The sequence below is a fragment of the Meriones unguiculatus genome, chromosome 16 (genome assembly GCF_030254825.1).
Source record: "Meriones unguiculatus strain TT.TT164.6M chromosome 16, Bangor_MerUng_6.1, whole genome shotgun sequence".
Lineage (NCBI taxonomy): Eukaryota > Metazoa > Chordata > Mammalia > Rodentia > Muridae > Meriones > Meriones unguiculatus.
In genome coordinates, this window is record NC_083363.1 from 6,734,326 (window position 1) to 6,752,141 (window position 17,816).

General features: G+C 56.5%; 1 protein-coding gene across 1 annotated transcript in view; it reads left to right on the top strand.

The window, feature by feature from the left end:
* Positions 1–400: 400 nt before the first annotated feature.
* Positions 401–17,816, top strand: part of Glp1r (glucagon like peptide 1 receptor) — a 32,635-nt gene continuing 15,219 nt past the window's right edge. Inside the window, exons 1-5 of the mRNA XM_021652392.2 lie at positions 401–749; positions 7,468–7,564; positions 8,794–8,901; positions 16,019–16,137; positions 16,456–16,562. Coding sequence (XP_021508067.1) covers positions 672–749; positions 7,468–7,564; positions 8,794–8,901; positions 16,019–16,137; positions 16,456–16,562 — 509 coding nt within the window. The 5' untranslated portion in view covers positions 401–671. The remainder of the gene's footprint in view (positions 750–7,467; positions 7,565–8,793; positions 8,902–16,018; positions 16,138–16,455; positions 16,563–17,816) is intronic.

The following is a 17,816-nucleotide window of genomic DNA, read 5'->3' on the forward strand; positions in this document are numbered from 1 at the left end:
GAGTCAAGTCCCCTCAGCCTGCAATTTCTAAAAAGTTTTCAGATAGGAGGGAACCTGAGGACCCTCCTTGGATCTCCTGTCCCAATCCCTACAACCTTGACTCCCAGGCCGGCCAAGAGGACTGGGCTTGGCCTAAGGATGGGACGGGGGGAAGTAGGGTAGCCCCGGCTAGGTAGATGTTTCTTCCCTGGTCACTGGCAGCAAGTGAGATACACACTTTCCAGAAGTCTGATAAACACTGTGACCTTGTACCAATCCTACACCTTCCCGGGCCTCAGTTTCCTTCTGGAAGCACTGACTCTGTGGGGGCGTGGCTTTTCTTAGCCGAGGGGGAGCCTGGAGAAGATGGGGTGCGGGGGTGGGAGGCGGGCCCCACTGGTCGCAGCGCGCTGGCCAGGCGCACACACCGCGGGGCGCTCGGAGCTGGTGGCTCCTGTCCTGCGGGTCCTCAACCTGAGCGGGCGCCCGCGGGGAGCGCGGAGCGGAGCACCTGTCCGACCCCAGCCTCCCGACACGACACCCGGCGGAAGACGACGGGGACCCCGCCCGATCCCTCCCGCGAGCGGGCGGGGCGGCCCCACGCCGGCTCCTCCCCCGCAGCCCCGGCACGGCTCAGTCGCGGCGCGCGGTTCCGCAGGTGGCAGCTATGACCCAGTCCTGAGCGCCCCGCCATGGCCGGCATCCCCAGCCTGCTGCGCCTGGCGCTCCTGCTGCTCGGGGCGGTGAGCAGGGCCGGCCCTCGCCCCCAGGTGAGCCCCGGGGCACCCCGGCAGCAGAGGGGAGGGGGGCGCTGCGGTGTTCTGCGGGCGGGCGCAGGAGCTGGCGGAGGGGCCCTCGGACTTGAGTGAAACTCCAGGACCCCTGGCGGGGGAAGCGCAAGGCTCAGGGGGGAAACGGACAGCGGGGCTGGGGAGCCCAGGTGGGGACTGGACACCGGGTGACTACCTTCGTCTTGAAGAGGAGCCCCGCTTCTCCTCCACGGCCCCTCTGCCAGGGCAGCCGCTGCCCCGCGGTTGCCCTGCGCTGACTTCTGCGACTCATCTTTGTCCTTCGCCGCCACTTTCCCAACTCCTGTTTCCAAACCCCCTGGCTCTCTGCCTTCCCCCTGCACCCAGGACCCCTGAGGTGCCTCCCCCTACAGTCAGCTCCTGTGTTCTCTTCTGTGTGTGGTACCCAGGAATCTCAGGAGGGCCGAAAGGGCCTGATTGCCGAAACCCGGCTCCTTCCTCCCCCAGCCTTGGCCCCTCGTGACTGTCTTTGACTCATAGCCCCAGGGACCCTGCTGGTGGCGGCTTGTTGTCCTTCCTGGTGACCTCCCAGGTGGCACTGGCTTACCACCCCCGCCCCAGCCTCTGCGGCGGGCATGCAGCAGGTTCCCTGCTCCTCCTGAATCAGCCAGGCCCTCTCCACTCTGCTGACACCCATTCCGGTCCCTAACCCACCAGGAAGCATGCTGGGACACTTGGGAGCACCCTACCTCCGTGGGGTCACCAAAGAATAGGTGGCGTGAGGACTCTTGTGTGGACCTTTCTCTGGCTCTTTCTGTCCTGCCTGTGTGTCTTGCTCCAGGCTCCTGCCCTGGGCATGGTGGTCAGCTGCTTGTGGGGAGGGTGGTTGTTCAAAAGTGCCAGGACACCCTTGAGTAGAAGAGATCCAGGCCTGGGCACTGTCCTATAAAAGGGCACTTGACTATCATCTGGTGTCCAGACAGACCTACAGGACCGAAACCTTTGGGGGAGTGGGCCTGGATGGCCTTGAACTTGGCCTGAAAGAGGAGGGGAGGAGGCAGACCTCACCCCTGGCTGAGAACCCAGTTGTGGGCAGAGGTGCCTCCCAGCAAAGGTGCCAGCGCCCTTTGAGCTCCCAAATCCTTTTCCAGGTTAATCCTCTCCCCGTTCCCCAGGGCCAGCTGACCCCAAGGGACACCTTCCCCGGTCCCTGGCACTGTCCTCGCTGTTCCGCCGCAGGCCATGGCTTTCCTGGTGACATTGGGATCTTTCCAGAGCCACAACCGCAGATCCACTGCTGACTTCCCTCCTGTGAGCCAGGAAGGTGGGGGTGTGAGCCTCCGGCCCAAAGCTGCTGCAGGCCACGTTTGCAGAGCAGGTTGGGACTGAGACAGTAGAGCCAAGCTTGAGGCCTGTCTGTTTGCTCCCCCCCACCCCAAAATCCCCTTCCCCAGTGGCAAGCTCCTTGAAGTAACAGCACCGGGGCATCAGAAAATGCAGTACACTGGAGCTCTTGATGGGGTGCCCTTGTTATGGGGGTACTGACATCTCCAGCAGCCCCAGAGGCGCACACGACAGGCCGCTTTGGGGTTAGATAGCAATCACTTACAGACACAACCTCATGACCACTCAGGAGGCTGGAAAAGAAGCCTTGTGTTTTACTTTCTGTCTGTGAGGTCAGCGAGGTTAGAATGGCCCCCTCCGTGTCACTCAGGGTGCGGCGAGGGCTCGGTAACAGGCTCCCTAGGCAATGTGGTCCAGCAGCTTAGGAACAGGGAAGCAAAGAGTGCGGGGCCCCAGCTCTCCGCCTCACACCTTCTCCATGAAGGCTGAGGGAGCAGCTCTGGCTGGGCCAGAAGTTTCTTGCCAGATAGTGGGATGGCTGAACTGACTTCAGCAAAACGTAACCCCAGGCTACTCCAGGATGGGAAGGACACTCCTCTTCCCTGTTCTTGTTACAAACAGACCCTCCATGAGGGAACCAGGCTCCTGAGAGATAGGCAGGCCTTTGATGCTTGACGTTCCAACCAGACAGAACTGAGGTCAGGTCTGATCTCATCCGGAACTCTTCAGCAGGACCCTCAATGATCCTGAACCCTGGTTTCCCCATCCATAAAGCAGGGATCACAGAGTCTGACATGGAGGGATGGAGGGACGCCAAGGAGACCAAGACTTGGTTTCTGAAATGGCAGCTTACAGCCTCCGGGAGAACTGTCCTTTGGAACCTGCTGTGTTCCCCAGGCTGCAGACTAGAGCCTGGAGCGGGACTGTTAGAAGCCCCTGGCCTCCATGATCCAGCGAGGGGCAGTGGAGGCTGAGGCCTCCGCTCGGGCTGGGTGGACTTTGTCCCTAGCTGGGCTCCCTTCCAGCAGGGACCCAGCGTGGGGCTGTCCAGGAGCAGCCAAGAAACCGCATCCTGTCCTCCAGGACCTGGTGCTGAGGAAAAACAGGTCCTTCACCAACTGCACCTGTCCTTTGGCAAATTCATCTGTGCGTGTGTGAGACAGAGAGACAGAGACAGAGATGCATATGAGACAGAGATAAATTGGGAGATAGATGTACAAGTTGTGTGAGCACCTATGTCTCTGCATGTTTGTTGGGGACCCTTTTTGTGTCACCATGTGGGCAGCAACATATCAGCATGGAATAATGCATCCGACTGTGTGTGTGTGTGTGTGTGTGTGTGTGTGTGTGGTGTTTGTATCCTATCTGCTATCCTGTGCTGTAGGAAGGGTATGAGATTGTATTTAACACCCAGGTGAGTGAAAGGGATCGGCTCGTATGTGTCCATACAGGGGAGAGGCACTGTGTTGTGACTGTGTTTATGTGTGATTGTGTGGGTCAGTTGCGCATGCACGTGTGTGTGTGTGTGTGTGTGTGTGAGTCTCAGCATTTCAGCATGTGCCTGTGCGCCCGGCAGTCTGTGTGTGACGGTGTGGGGGCAGCAGGCTCTATGTCAGTGCCTCCGTGCTGGAGACAGCCTCGAGCGTGAGAGGGGTGCTGCGTGTGACGGGGTGTTTGGGAGAGAAGGTGGCTGCACCTTGCCCCGCCCTGTCTGTTGTCTGGTCAGCTATCTCAGGAATGACCTTAGGAAGACAAAACGTGGATGCAAACACGCAGGGCTCAGCAATGGGCAGCGTGATGCAGGCTCCGGGAAGGGACCGGAAGGAAAGCATGGTGCCCAGGAGGAAGTGGCAGGGACTCTTCAGGCGGTACCCAGTCGGGGCTCTAGAAATTGTCTTCGGAGCCCTGTTTGCTCCTTCTGAGGGGGCCCACCCCCCTCCTTCCTCTCCTCAGATGAGTACATGGGAAGCCAGTGGAGGAAGCCTGTGCCACCGTGCAGGTTGTGGGCAGAGCAGACGGGGCACGCCGTTCACAGGCTGTGACCGCCCTGGTGTTCTCCGTCCCTTGCTACTTCTCCTGTGGATGTCCCCTCTTCACTGCTCTCCACCTGGGCATTGTCCTCACTTGCCTTGATCCTCCTTTCTTCTCCCCACCCCCCCCCCCCGAACCCCCTGCTGCTGCTGGTCCCAGGAAATGCCAGCCTGTCCTTCTGGCCCTTGAGGTTCCTGACCTGCCGTTTTAACCATGGCTGGTGACCTGGACAGCCACGTTAATTTCTCCCTCCTGGGAGCTTATTGAATTTAGAAGGAAGACCCCTAAATCTAGGAAGCCAGGCTTGGGGTTCTGGTCAGTCTCCCAAATAGAGGAGACAAGTCTCTGACAGCCCCTTCCACGTGTGGGGACCCACGGTCCTCTAGGCGTGGACCCTTGTCCTTCCCCTTTGCCACGCAAGCGGGCTGAGGGTAGCAGCTAAGGCTTGCACAAGATCACAGACCTAATTTAGGGGAGGGCTGCAGGGCCGAGGGCAGATCTAACCCTCCCTCACCCCCAAACGAGGGCCCCTCTCCGTTTTGTCACTGGACTCCGGGGCCTGTGGCACTAAGTGGCCCCAACTTCAACAAGGCTTGTCCCAGGTCAGAGCCCCCCCTCTCTCCCGTCATTTCCTTCGCCCCAGAAATTGCCCTGGATGTCTCTGTAGCTGGGCATGTGTGTACGTACATACATGTGTTTATGTGGGGCGGTGCATGCATTCCGGGCATGCATATATTCGGTGTGTGTGTGTGTGTGTGTGTGTGTGTGTGTGTGTATGTATGTGTGTGTGTGTGTGTGTGTTGTGTGTGTAGGACAGGAATAGAACCACACATCTTCTGAGGTGGGTTCCGTCTCTGGGACCTGGGCCTGACCATCAGGCTAACCACTGAGCCTCAGGGAGCCTCCCGCCCCCACCTTCCCAGCTCGAGGATTGAAAGCATGTGCCACCAGCTTTTTGCCTGGGTTTTGGCTGTGGGATTTAGGCTTTCGAGGGTTTGCAGGGCGCACTTTCCAGACTGAGCCACCCCCCACCTGGGTCACCTCTACACTTTTGTCCCTACCGTGCCTTCCTGTCGAAAGGCCCGTCTTCCTTGCTAGGCCAGCCTCCATTTTTTCCTGCCTGTACCTCTCAGATGACCCCAGATGACCCCTTCAGGTCAACACTGAGACCTGCCCCCTTGCCCCCCCACCCCCACTTCCTGAGCTCTTACACCCACTGCCTTCTTATGTCATTTGTCATGCAAAGCATTCATACAGCCTGAAGGCCCTCAGGACAGCCTGTCTCTCCCCAGCACCATCCAAACTCAGCACTCCCTGGCTTTGGCGGGAGATGAGGCCCTGTCCCAACAGAACCCCAGACTGAAGTGAAGGTTCAGGTCTTTGCTCTGCTCTGTCACTGTCAGAGCCAAAGTCTCTTTGACACTCCCGTGGTGCCTGGCCATCAGGGTCCTGTCTCCAGTCGCTGGCTCCTTCTCTCCACTGGATGCTGCTGGTTCCTTGGACCACCTCCTCACTCCCTGGATAAACACACCCACTGCCCCATTCCCAGCAGTGACCTGGCTTTCTGCCACTGGCCCTATAAGGATGGGCATTGTGGGGATTCCTTCCCTGGTCACTGCTGCCTGCCCTCACCTGTCCCACTCACCTTCAGGGCACTGAGAAGAGAAATAGAACAGGAGGGAAATAGAAAAGGAAGTGAGGGATGCACCAATCTGCCATGATTTAGTCCGATGGCTCTGCCAGCCCTCGCCAATGGCTCCGAGCACAATTCTCCTCGGCTGCTGGTACATTTGGTTTCCTTTTCTTTATTTTCCAAGCAAGTACTGCAGACCTTTGCTCTCGGAAGAAGCTGTCCTTCGGGGCAGCCTCACCTGCACACACACTCCAGAGATGTTGGTGGCATTCAGAGCAAGCTGGGCACCACCCCCACCTTGCTTCTGGAACTTTCCGTGTCACTAGGAGCAAGCTCATGTCACCGTGTGTCGTTCTGTGGTGATGTCATATGAACCAGGACTCTGCTCAGACCAGGCCAGGCTCACCCAGAAATCATGTCTGTTGTGTGTAAGTCAGGGAGTAGGGGGGACAGGAGGGAGGGAGGGAGCGCCAACCGGGACTGTCCCAGGCACCTGAAAATCACCTGTTTCATTTCACCACCTGTTTAACTTGTGGTTTCAAAACGTGAACTAGGCTGAAGAGATTGGGGTCATTGAGGTGCTTGCTGCCAAGTCTAATCCTCAGCACCTTACGTGGCTGGAAGGAGAGCACCAACTCCCACAGGCTGCCCTCTGACCTCTACACACCCTCTGCATACCATGGTGACATGTGCTCTCTCTTGTGCACACACGTATGCACACGTGCTCATGTTGCACACTCGTATGTGAATTTAATTATGTATAAATCCCTACCGGGGGAGGTTCTCTGATCCTTTCCACATCTATCACTTGTAAGTGGGTAATGTTTTTTTTTTTAACCTTTAAGGATGTCTGTGAAACAAATTAAAAAGCATGACAGCCCAAGGCTAGCCATAGGGCGCGCCCAGAAATCAGTAGAGGGGGGTGTGCCCAGTGGAGGGGGCCTGTCAGAGCCACACACTCAAAAGCCAGCGTTGATAAGGCGTTGATTGAGGCGCCCATGACCCCGTCACAGGTAGGAGGTCACCCCCAAGGGCAGGCAACAACTTCAGTGTTCTGGAAATGTCCTGTCGTCACCCTGCCCTTCGCATCCCTTACCCTGCCGGGATACAGGAGCAGGCTGCGTGTCAGGTCTGTGTGCTAGAGAAGATGCTGTGGGTGGGAGTGTCTGTGGCCTCCCTAGGGCAGCGACTGAGTCTAGCAGGACGGGTGGATGATGGTTGTGGCTGTTTTTTCAAGCCCCTTGGGAGGCCACATCCTGCCTCCTGGGATGCTGCAGGTTAGCCACTGAGCTTGTTGACGCTGTGTCCTGGCCTCGGCTCTGCTTCCCACGATGCCCTGTGCCTTTGATGGAGTCCTCTCTTGACTCTCCTAGAAGGGTTGGAAGCAAGGCGTCTCCAGGCAGGCTGTCTCTCAGGAAGTCTTTCTTTGCTGAGAGTCAATGAAGGGCAGATGGGACCCCAGATGAGTCACAAAATTTCCCTCTGCACTTTCCTTCACCCCACCTCCTTAAGCGTTAATCTCTTCGACACTAGCTGGGTACTTGCTGTGCTTCAGCCTTGCACAGACCCTGCCTGGATCCCCGAAGGAAGTGGCAGTCACTCCTCTTCCTTTCAGGAGTTCCTGGTGGGCTTCGGGCCGCTGGAGATTAAGAATGCAAGAGGACGGGAGTCCGGTGGGAATGGAAGGGGCTGCTGGAGCCACAGAGCCCTCATTTCTGCTTTCCCTCTTAGGGTGCCACGGTGTCCCTGTCAGAGACGGTGCAGAAATGGCGAGAGTATCGTCGCCAGTGCCAGCGTTTCCTCACTGAGACGCCGCTTATGGCCACAGGTGGGTCTGGAGGAGCCCTCACAATTGTACTCCCGCACAGCTCCAGGGGGGCTTGATGAGCCCAGCTCCTTAGCTGGTGTGGCTTGTCTCTCTGGAATGCTAGCTGCCTGGGCCTCTGTCCTGGTGTCCACATTATATCCTCACTGAAGAGCCTTCCCGACTGCTTAACCTGTCTCCTTGCAAGCAGCTTTGTGGGTACTGTTTGAGCGATGTCTTTAACCCCATGTCAGGGACCCCACTTTCCGTTCTGTCTCCTCCTCGGCCCCTCCCGAATTACACACAATTAAGACTGAGTGCTCAACATACACACTTCTACAAATCAATCTTTATTTTTTTGAGTAAGAGCTCATGCGGCCCAGGCTAGCTTCCATCTCACTATGTAGGCATGAATGATTTTGAACTTTGGATCGCCTGCCTCTATCTCCCAAGCACTGGTGCCTAGCTACCATCAAACCTGTTTTATGCAGAGCTGGGGGCCGAAACCAGGGCCTTAGGCATGCTAGACAAGTATTCTACCAAGCCAGCAGGAGTAAATTATTGTGTGTGTGTGGTGGAGGGGGTTATAAGGTTGTTTAAAATCACAGCATTGGAGCCAGTTGGGCTTGGGTTCAAATCCTATCTCCGATTATATCAGTGACCTGGGGAAGGTCTCCTCAGCCTCATGAGCCAGCATTTTCTTCCCATCTGTGAAGAACAGCTCAACTTTGCCTTATAGGAGCTGTCTGTTGAGCCCTTACTATATTCCTTCTTCTACATAACATGTTATAACAAAGTCCTGTAGACGAGGGCATAGCTTCATGATGCAGAGGAGGCGTAGAGTCGTTAAGGAAGTTGCTTAAGGCCCTGCCCCTGATGAGAGACAGGATCCTTCCCTGGTCCCTGCTCTGAGGGAAGGGTGCTCAGTATCTAGTAAGCCCTGTGGAGAGAGTTCTCAGCATCCAGTGAACCCCAAGGGGAGGGGGGAGTGCTCCTCATCCAGTGAGCCCCTGGGGAGAGTTCTCAGCATCCAGTGAGCCCCGGGGCGGGGGGGGGGGGGAGAGTGCTCCTCATCCATTGAGTACTGTGGGGAGAGTGCTCCACATCCAGTGAGCACCGTGGGGAGAGTGCTCTGAATCTAGGGAGCGCTCAGCAGAGGTTGAAGGAGTGTAGCTTCCAGTGGTTGAGGAGGAGGCAGGAAGGCAGGAGAAATGACAGCCTGGGATTCACAGATGGCTCCACCGTTTCTGCAGGCCTCTTCTGCAACCGAACCTTTGATGACTATGCCTGCTGGCCTGATGGGCCCCCAGGTTCCTTCGTGAACGTCAGCTGCCCCTGGTACCTGCCCTGGGCCAGCAGTGGTGAGTGATTCCCTTCCCTGTTCCCAGGACTACGGGGCAGGATGAGACGTGTCCTCCCTTCCTTTGCGACTCAGTTCCTGTAGCCGAAAATGTCCTCAGGCCTCCCGGAGGGTAGAACGAACGCCTGCTTCTGGTGGTTGGATAGTTAGCAGTGACGGGAGTCAGAACTGCCTGGGGTGTTCTGAGGTGTCCTGATGCTCCTGCAGGCAGAGCAGGAATATGACTTAAAGCAGCAAGAGAGGGGATGAAAGAGGGGATGTCATTGCCTGGTGTATGTGTGTGTGTGTGTATGTCTCTGTGTGCACGTGCATGCTCATACGTGTGTGGTCTGTGTTTATGTACAGGTGTGGGCCCACAAGTGTGGCCCTCCATGTAGAGAGCAGCGGTCAGCTTTGGCTTGTGGCCACACAGACTGTCCACCCTGACTAGACTGCCTTTTGAGTGAACCCTGGGGGCCTACCATTCTTGGCGTCCCCAGCACTGAGATTACAGGCGCACGCCAGCACGCCCTTCTTCTCACGTGGGTGCTGTGGCATTAAGCACAGGTCCTTAAGCTCTCACGGCAAGCACTTGACAGAGCAGGCCATTCGCCCAGCCCAGGAAATACACTTTATAAGGTAATGATGGCTAATACCAAATATCTGTGTCCAATCCTGCCCTAACCGCTTCCTCGGGGGACGGGCTTGTTTAGAGGAGGAAACTAGGGCCCCTGAGACACTTAAGTGTCTTGTTCCAAATGAGCTGGTGACTGATGGAATCCTGAGTACTTTTCTTAGCCATTATTCTCAGCAGAAACCAGCCTGTGAGTGAGCATAGGAATGAGGTCAGGCTTAGGAAAAGCCAGCGGTCTTCTTGGAGGAGGTGGCCTGGCGGGCGAGATATAAACTTCTCCTCAGCATGAGGTATGGTCTGATGAGACCCAGGCAGGTCTTCTAGCAAGGCTCCCCCCATCTCTCCTGTGCTACTGGGGACAAACCAGAGCCTAAAAGAGGCGGGCTCCGAGGGGCTCAGCGGCCCCTTCACTCAGAATTCCTCAGCACCCGTTGGTCCGTTGACAGGCAAGACACACATCCGATCCTGCCTACAGCTCTCTGAGGCAATTACTCCTATCTTCCTGATGGGTGAGGAAGCTGAAGTACGGAGATATGACGTGGCTTTTCCAAGACACACAGCTAGCTGGCCTGGCAGACCCGGGCATCAGGCCAGGAGGCTGGATTAGTCTCTGCATTTCATTGTTTAATTGCTGAGCCGGGTTTCCTGGGGAGCTAGTCAGTGGGTCTGGAGACAGGTGAGTGGTCTGAGTGACCTCCATTGGCTGGACACACCTTAGCAAGGGCAATGGGATTCTGCCCTTTCCCCGAGAGCCACGCTCGCCGATGCCCCAAGGAGCTGTGTGGTCAGGAGCGGTGCCGAGACCTCTCTGTGCTCTGGTTTGTATGCTCACCCAGGAGCTGGGATGGAGTCAAGTGATGCAGCTGGAAGAGGACTGGGGATCCTTGGGAGAGGGGGGACAAGTCTCTGTTCATTTTTCTTTCCCCACTAGCTCTACGCCTTTCTGCATGGCACATACGTTCCCCGCCTCGAAGGTTTGGGACCTCTGCTTGGGCATCCTGGCTGAGCCCCTAGACCCCAGGGAGCCAGGCAAGGGACAGAACCTATCACTCAGCACTAAGCGCCCCCAGCTCTGCCTGCACTTGTGGCTCCATCCATCACCTTTAATTTTATTTGAGCAGGAAATAGGTCCTGGTGGTGCCCGTTTATGAGCGAACACAGTTTTATTGCTTTCTCCATGAAGATAACGGCCTCTGCACAGGCCCCCTGCCAGCCACCTTCCCTCCCTTCTCGCTAGGCTAATTTATTCCCCCCACCTTTCTCTTGACACCCAGATCGGCAGCTCTGCCTCCTCTCTCAAGAGCTGGGGACCCACAGAGGCATCCACTTGCCTCACGATAGCAGAGGGGCTCCCTAATCCTGCCCAGGGCTGTGAGGGATGAGGAAGGGAGCCTCTCTGGAGCATTCTTAGCTTTCCTCAGGGAGCAGCTAGTGAAGATAACTCACAGCATGAGCTGGGGACAAGGAGATGACAGGAGGGCCTTGTCTCTGGGGGAAGAGGGTCACTGGAAAACATGCCCAGTGGGAGGTATGAAGGGATTATAATGGACAGAGCTCAGCACCCCCAGATGACCAAGACGAAAGGAGCAGGCCTGTAGCCAGAGGTCTCCAAGATGGCCGAAGTTAGGCTAAAGAGGCCACAGAGGGGCGACGCCATGGACCAGAGTCCCAGACTCCAGGGGGAAGTAAGGGGACTCTGGGCGGGGGTGTAGGGGTGAGGGAGGTAATTCTCTCTCATCCTAGTGTCTTCTGCCAGTGTCCCCTGTTGACCAAACCCAGTAATGGAAGGCAAGAATTGTGCGATCAACACCGAAAGAGTGAGATTTCTGGGGTTCAGAGCGAGGCAGAGGAGTGGGTGGCCTCATAAAGAACCAGACTCAACTCAAACCAATGACCATGGCCGAGCTTGTCAGAAGCTAGGGATATTGCTTGCATGACATGGGCAGGGATGCCACACGGAGCGGGAGGGGTCAACTTTATGGCCCAGGCAGAGGCAGGTGGGTGAAGTCAGAGACATCTTTTTTATTTGGTTGGTTTTTTTGCCCCTGGGGTATGACATCAGGGCAGGTGACATTGGGGCCAGGCAAGGAGAACAGGCAGAGGCAGGAGAAGAAGGGGAAGAAGGAGGGAGAATGCTCAGGCCTCAGAGGTGCACAGTGTCCCAAGAAAACCATTCCAGGCCCTGCTGTGGGCTGACCCTTGTCACCGTGGACTTGGGACTCCGGATGGGGTAGGAAGATGAGAAGCAGATGAGGAGCAAGATTAGGATGTTGGAAGGAGGAGCCTGGTCCATGCTAGACAAGAAGATGAGGCCTGCATGGCGGCCTCCAGCCTGTTGGAGGCCTGTTGGCTGTCTCGGGCCCTTTCGGCAGCCCCATTTACTCTCCAGCGGGGATCCGCTCCTTGTACATCATCCCGGGCTCATTAGCCGCCCTCTCCAGGTTCCTACCTGTTTGTTAGCTTAACTCTAATTATATGGGGGTCATAAAATGCTTTTAAAATAGCCTATCACTCTTAGAAACTCTGACAGGCCGTCCTCCCCTATGTGATTTCCAGCCTACCTGGGAGCTTTCCAAGCAGGCCAGGGTTACCAAGTGGAGACTGGGGCCCAAGTCAGGGCCTCAGGGAGGCCCAGGAGTCAGGGAGTCAGGGAGCTCCGGCCTTGTAGAGCTGGGGAGGTGGCATGGCCTCCACGGGGACTGTGTGTGGAGGGTCTGCCGTGCACGTGGGGGGTGGGGGGGAGGGTTCCTGCACACTCCTCCAGGAATGGTCCCCATTTCATAGATGAGGAAAGCTGAGGAATGTGCCACAGCTGACTAAGAGTGGAACCAGGATTTGCGCTTGAGTCTGGACCTGAAACCTGTTGTCTTCCTAAGTTCTGATGCTCCAAGTCTCTCAGTCCCCCACCCCCACCCCAGAGCTGGCCCCTTCATTGCTACCCTGCCCCAATCCTGTCACACTCGGGAGAGGTGCCAGCTTCCCCGAGCCTCCCCTTCTCCATCTGTGAAATGGGGGGCCCCCTGGCCCTTGCCAGCCCTCTCTGTTGCCAGGGTGCAGGAGCTAATAGATTTCGTGAGCGGCTCTCCACAGCATTGAGTGCCCGCCATCCACGTGGAAGGGCTGCAGTTAGCTTGATTACAGACGCCGTGGCAGCTTCCGGGAGGCAAAGTGTTTAATTGGGGGTTTTATTTCCAGCACCAGGGTCTGACTTAATGAAATATCCCTGGGCCTCCTGGCATGCAGCCGCCTGGTTGTCTCCTCGTATTGACTAGACCAAGCCAAGCCCTGGCTGTGATTGGCCAGCTCCTCACAGGCCTGATAAAGCCCAGCTGATAAGCAGGGCTTTGCCCGGACCACCCATCTCCAGCCTAGATGGGCATTTGGGGGCCATGGGCTCGGCCTGTCTCCAGCTGTGGCTTTTAATATTTGATGTTAATGAGGGCTAACGGACAGATGAACTCGCAGCCTGGACTTCTCCGGGACCCAGAGCTCTCTTGACTCTAAGCCAGGAAGGCACACATTCATACACACACCCCCTCCCTACCCCCAAGCTGGCCCTGAGCAGGGCCCAGAGCTATGCCGGCTGTCTGGGGCCGCAGTGGCATGTGTGGAAATCCAAACCCAGGGGAAAATGGCACCTGGCCACGGTTGACTCTTGGCACAACTTTGGCGGCTGATTTTTTTGGATCCTGGAGGCAGAGAGCTGGGAGTTAGAATCCTGTTTGTGTTAGAAGGAGTTAGGCTCCTTCTTCCTATCTGCGAGCTCCTGAGCCTCTTGGCTGAGCAGCTTCTTGGCCGCTCAGAGGCTCAGTGTTTTCATCTGTAAAATGGGGTTAACCGTGCCTCCCTGGCGAGGTGGCTCTGGTGTTGTAGTGTGCAGCCATATAGTAGGCATTCGAAATTGGATTCTGCGAGCAAATAGCCCTCGGAGACAACAGGCACAATGCATGGAGGGAGGAAGCCTGCAACTGTAGAGCGCCTACTGTGTGCACGGTGCACATAGGGTACAGTGCCTACTGTGTGCTGGGGTCTGTGCCAGCTCCGGGAAGTCTTCTGCTGTGTTTTCTCCCTCTTCTGGCTCCCGAGCTTCCTTCTCCCTACCGCCCTCCCCACTTCCTCCCCTACAGACAGGCTGTGAGGCAGGCTCTGACACCAGCGTCATTTCCCACAAATTGGCCCAGGTCCCCATCACCATTCTTGGGGTGTATCTACAGCCAAAGACGGCTTTGTTACCTACCGGAAGGCCGGACCCCCAGAAAGAATTTTAAGTACTCACGCACCAGATAGAAGAAGCATTTGGGGACCTGAGAGTGGCTCTTCAAGATGCTAACACGAGACCGTGCGCCTGCCTGTCCCCCGTCCCCCGATTTTATACGTACCCAGCCGTTCCTTAGAGATGTCCCGGGGCCCAGCTCCCTATTCGCCACTGAGCATGCTGCCATCAGACTTTAGAGTTTCGTTAGAGCCTCTGAAAATGCATGTTTCGGGCCGAGGAGATGGCTTAGTTGGCAAAGTACTTCCTGCCTGCAAGAGGACCTGAGTTCAGATCCGAAGCTGCAAGTAAAAAGCTGGGCCTGGTGGGTGTGCCTGCACAGGGGAGGGGCTGGCTGGTGTGCTAGGCTAGCCCAATCAGGGAGCTCCGGGTCTGGAGGAAGATCCTGTCCAGAAAGTAGGGAGGTTGTCAAGGAGAGATCTGGCCCCCACGGTCAGCCTCTGGCCTCCATGCACAGATGCACATACGTACATGTGTGTGTCCCTGCCCAGACATGCATGTGCACAGCACACACACACACACACACACACACACATACGGCACTTCTAACAGTTATAACTCTGCAAAGCTGAGTACCCGGATAATGTCTCTCTCCTCAAGAGGTGACACCACCCCCCCCACCCCCCCAACCCCCCCGGCTATTCACGAAAGGAGAAGAAAGGTGTGAAGAGCGCCCGCCCGCACTGGGCTGGGTGGCGGGGCTGGTGTTGAGAATAAGGCCTGACTGACAGGGACACGGCTGCACCGGCTGCACCGGAGGAGGGCTGTCGCAGGACCAGCAGTGAGTCTCCCTGGCACAAAGCAATGGTCTCTGCGGCCGGGAAACTGGCCTTTCTGTGCTGAAAGGCCACCCTGGGGATGGGCGTCCCCTGGGGGTGGGAGTCCCCTGGGGCTGGCCTTCCCACAGGGTGCAGCCGCCACTAACGCTGACCAGCCACAGCCACCGTAGCTTTCGGTCTTTAAGATATCTGTATCGCATTTATTTGCTCATTTAGGGGAGGCACGCGTGACAGCGCCCACGTGGAGGTCAAAGGGCAGCTGGTGGGTGGTGGTTCTTTCCCCTTATCACATGAGTCCCGGAGACTGAGGTCGGGGCACCAGGCTTGGTGCCAGGCCACTCTGCCTGCAGATCCATCTGGCTGATCTGAGTTGTTCCGTCTCACAGAATCTAAATCTTCCACGGTCGGCCCCTGGCTTCAGCTGCCCTCCTTACTCTCCCATGCTAAACCGCTTTGTCCCCTTGACCCCTGACCCTGTTTCTTGGCCCCGGTGGAAGATTTAAGTTCTCCCGTCGGGGAGGCAATGGGTGAGGCATTTCCTAGATATGGGGAGCGCTGCTGCTCTTCCGTGGGGTCTGGGGCCAAAAATCACTCGTCCCCCTCATCTCCTAGACAGGGCATAGTGGGGACTTCCCCAGGGCGCCCCCACATGAAGAGCACAGGTGACAGCCCACTCCCAGCTCTGCTGAGACTGTGTCAGGTCCCCGCTGGTTTCCCTTTACGCTGTTGTTTTCTGGGAGCTGCTGTCACCTTTTTTCAGAGGAGCAGGTCCCGAAGCCCAGGCTCCTTCTTCAACATAGGACTAGGGGTTACCTGAGGAGCAAGCTTTCTCTCCCCATTTGAAGAGGAAAATTTTCAAGAGCAGCAGCTATGACGTCATTGTGAGCCTTTGTGTTTTTTTTTTCCCTCCCCCTCTGGTCAGGGCTTTCTAGGTAGAGGATGCTTTACTTCCGTTCTCAGGAGTTCAGCACCAGCTTTGTCCTGAGCGCTGTCTGTGCCCAAAGAATGCAGGAGGGCGAGGGACTCTGAGTCGGGAAGATCAGTCGTCACTGATGGTGACTGACTGGCGGGCTCCCATCCGCTCCTCAGCAGACCTTGTCCGTAGTGCGATTTGAGGGTGGGCAATGAGACATAGAGCCGACCTCTGTTTGTCTTGTCTAGAAGCTGTGGATTCACTCAGCTGTGCTGTGGGTGGCTAGGAGGAACAGCCGAGGGTGCCTGAGTGACCCTCACGTTGGTGATCTCTTGTCATGTACCTGGACTATTCTGGTGTGTGTCTGTGTGTGTGTGTGTGTGTGTGTGTGTGTGTGTGTGTGTGTGTGTGTGTGTGGTTACTAACTCAGAAGAGTCAGCTGTAGTGGAGCAGGGTGTCCCCAGGTCAGGAGGGAAAAGGGCGACATTGGGTGGGCTGCCCGCTTCTGGGGTGAGCCTCAGCCTCCGTCTCTCTGCTCAGTGCTTCAGGGCCACGCGTACCGGTTCTGCACAGCCGAGGGCCTCTGGCTACACAAGGACAACTCCAGCCTGCCGTGGAGGGATCTGTCGGAGTGTGAAGAATCCAAGCGAGGGGAGAGAGTGAGCTGAGGGGTTCCGAGCCTGGGCGGGGGCAGCGAGGTCCCCGAGGCTTTGGGTGGGGCTGGCTGCTGTCACTATCACCTGTCCCCCGCCTCCAGTGACTCCGTCCACCTGCTGTCTGGCCAAAGGTGATGTGTGCCCACCCCAGGACCAGGTTGTAAACAGGCCTGGACTGCTTCCGTAGGTCACTCTCTTTCTTGATCCTGGAATCCCAAGTGGGGCCCCAGGTCTCCTCAGTCCTTGAACCCTGGACTGAAGGGTATGGGGCAAGGAGGCCACCACACACGCGCACATCCCCGTGTCCCTCTGTGTGCACAGAGCTCCCCCGAGGAGCAGCTCCTGTCGCTGTATGTCATCTACACAGTGGGGTACGCTCTCTCCTTCTCTGCCTTGCTCATCGCCTCAGCCATCCTTGTTGGCTTCAGGTAAGGGGGTGAGGCTCGGGACTGGGAGGGAGGGGACTCTCCGATGCGCAGTTCCCAAGCCAAAGCAACCAGGGGGTCCTGCTCTCTAGAACTTTCTGGGAAACAGGAGGTTGAAAACGTACATGGCGACCCTGCGTGTTCAGTCTGATCTCCACCGTGTAACTGTGCATGTACACTCCAAATTACACACATGCACACACATTTTGAGGGGTAGAGGTCATCAAGAAAAGGAGAGCTGGAGTCTGGAGAGGCAGCTCAGCGCTCAGGAGCACGTCCCGCTGTTACTGAGGACCCTGGTTCAATTCCCAGTACCCATGCTGGGCAGCTCACAACCACTGTGAATCCAGCTCTAGGGGATCCGACGCCCTCTTTTGGTCTCTACGGGACCTGCCCACACCCCAGCACACCACATACATACTTTAAAATAATAAAAAGAAATGTTTAAAAAAAAACAGGGGATGTGGTTTTCCTCCTCTGGTCTCCAAAGCACCTGGTTTAACACTGGCCATACAGTCCGTGGTTTGAATAGGTGTGGCCCGTAGATGAATGTGTTTGAAAGCTTGGCCCATAGCGGGTGACACTCTTAGGAGGTGTGGCCTTGGGGGAGGAAGTTTGAGGTTAGATATGCTCATTCACACACACGCGCGCGCACGCGCACACGCACACACACACACACACACACACACACACACACACGTCTATATATATTAGGCCCTTGCTTGTAAGGACTTAATTTCCACCTTTCTCGTTGCCTCGCACTCCTTTGCTAAGTGTCTGTAACAACATACAGCGAGGCTAGTTGGGAATTTTAAGTGTCCATATCCTGCTGCGGTTTCGAGGGGTAAGAATCCCGCATTATGTGTTCATGGCATTCATTCGGATGCGGGGAGTCCTATTTCGTGAATCGGTGCTGTCTCCTGTATTTCTTTCTTCATCACAGCGGGTGTGGATATTTGACGTATTTTGTTGCTTTTTCTTTCTGAATCGCAACCCTTAAGGCGATGGGGTCCTTCTGGGATTCTTGCCTGTGTGTTTCCTCAGGGCATACCCCCAGAGGCAAAATTGCCGACAACAACCGACTGCCTGGTTTTGAGTGTTTTGTTAGCCAGTGTGAGGTTGCTTGCTGGGTGGTCATTGCGTTCTGGCCACCAGTGAAGATGGTCTCCTCTGCTTTACATCGCACCCACATTTGGTATTTCCAGAATTAAGCAATGCTACTCTATAAAGCATGTAAAAGACCTACTTACGATTTTA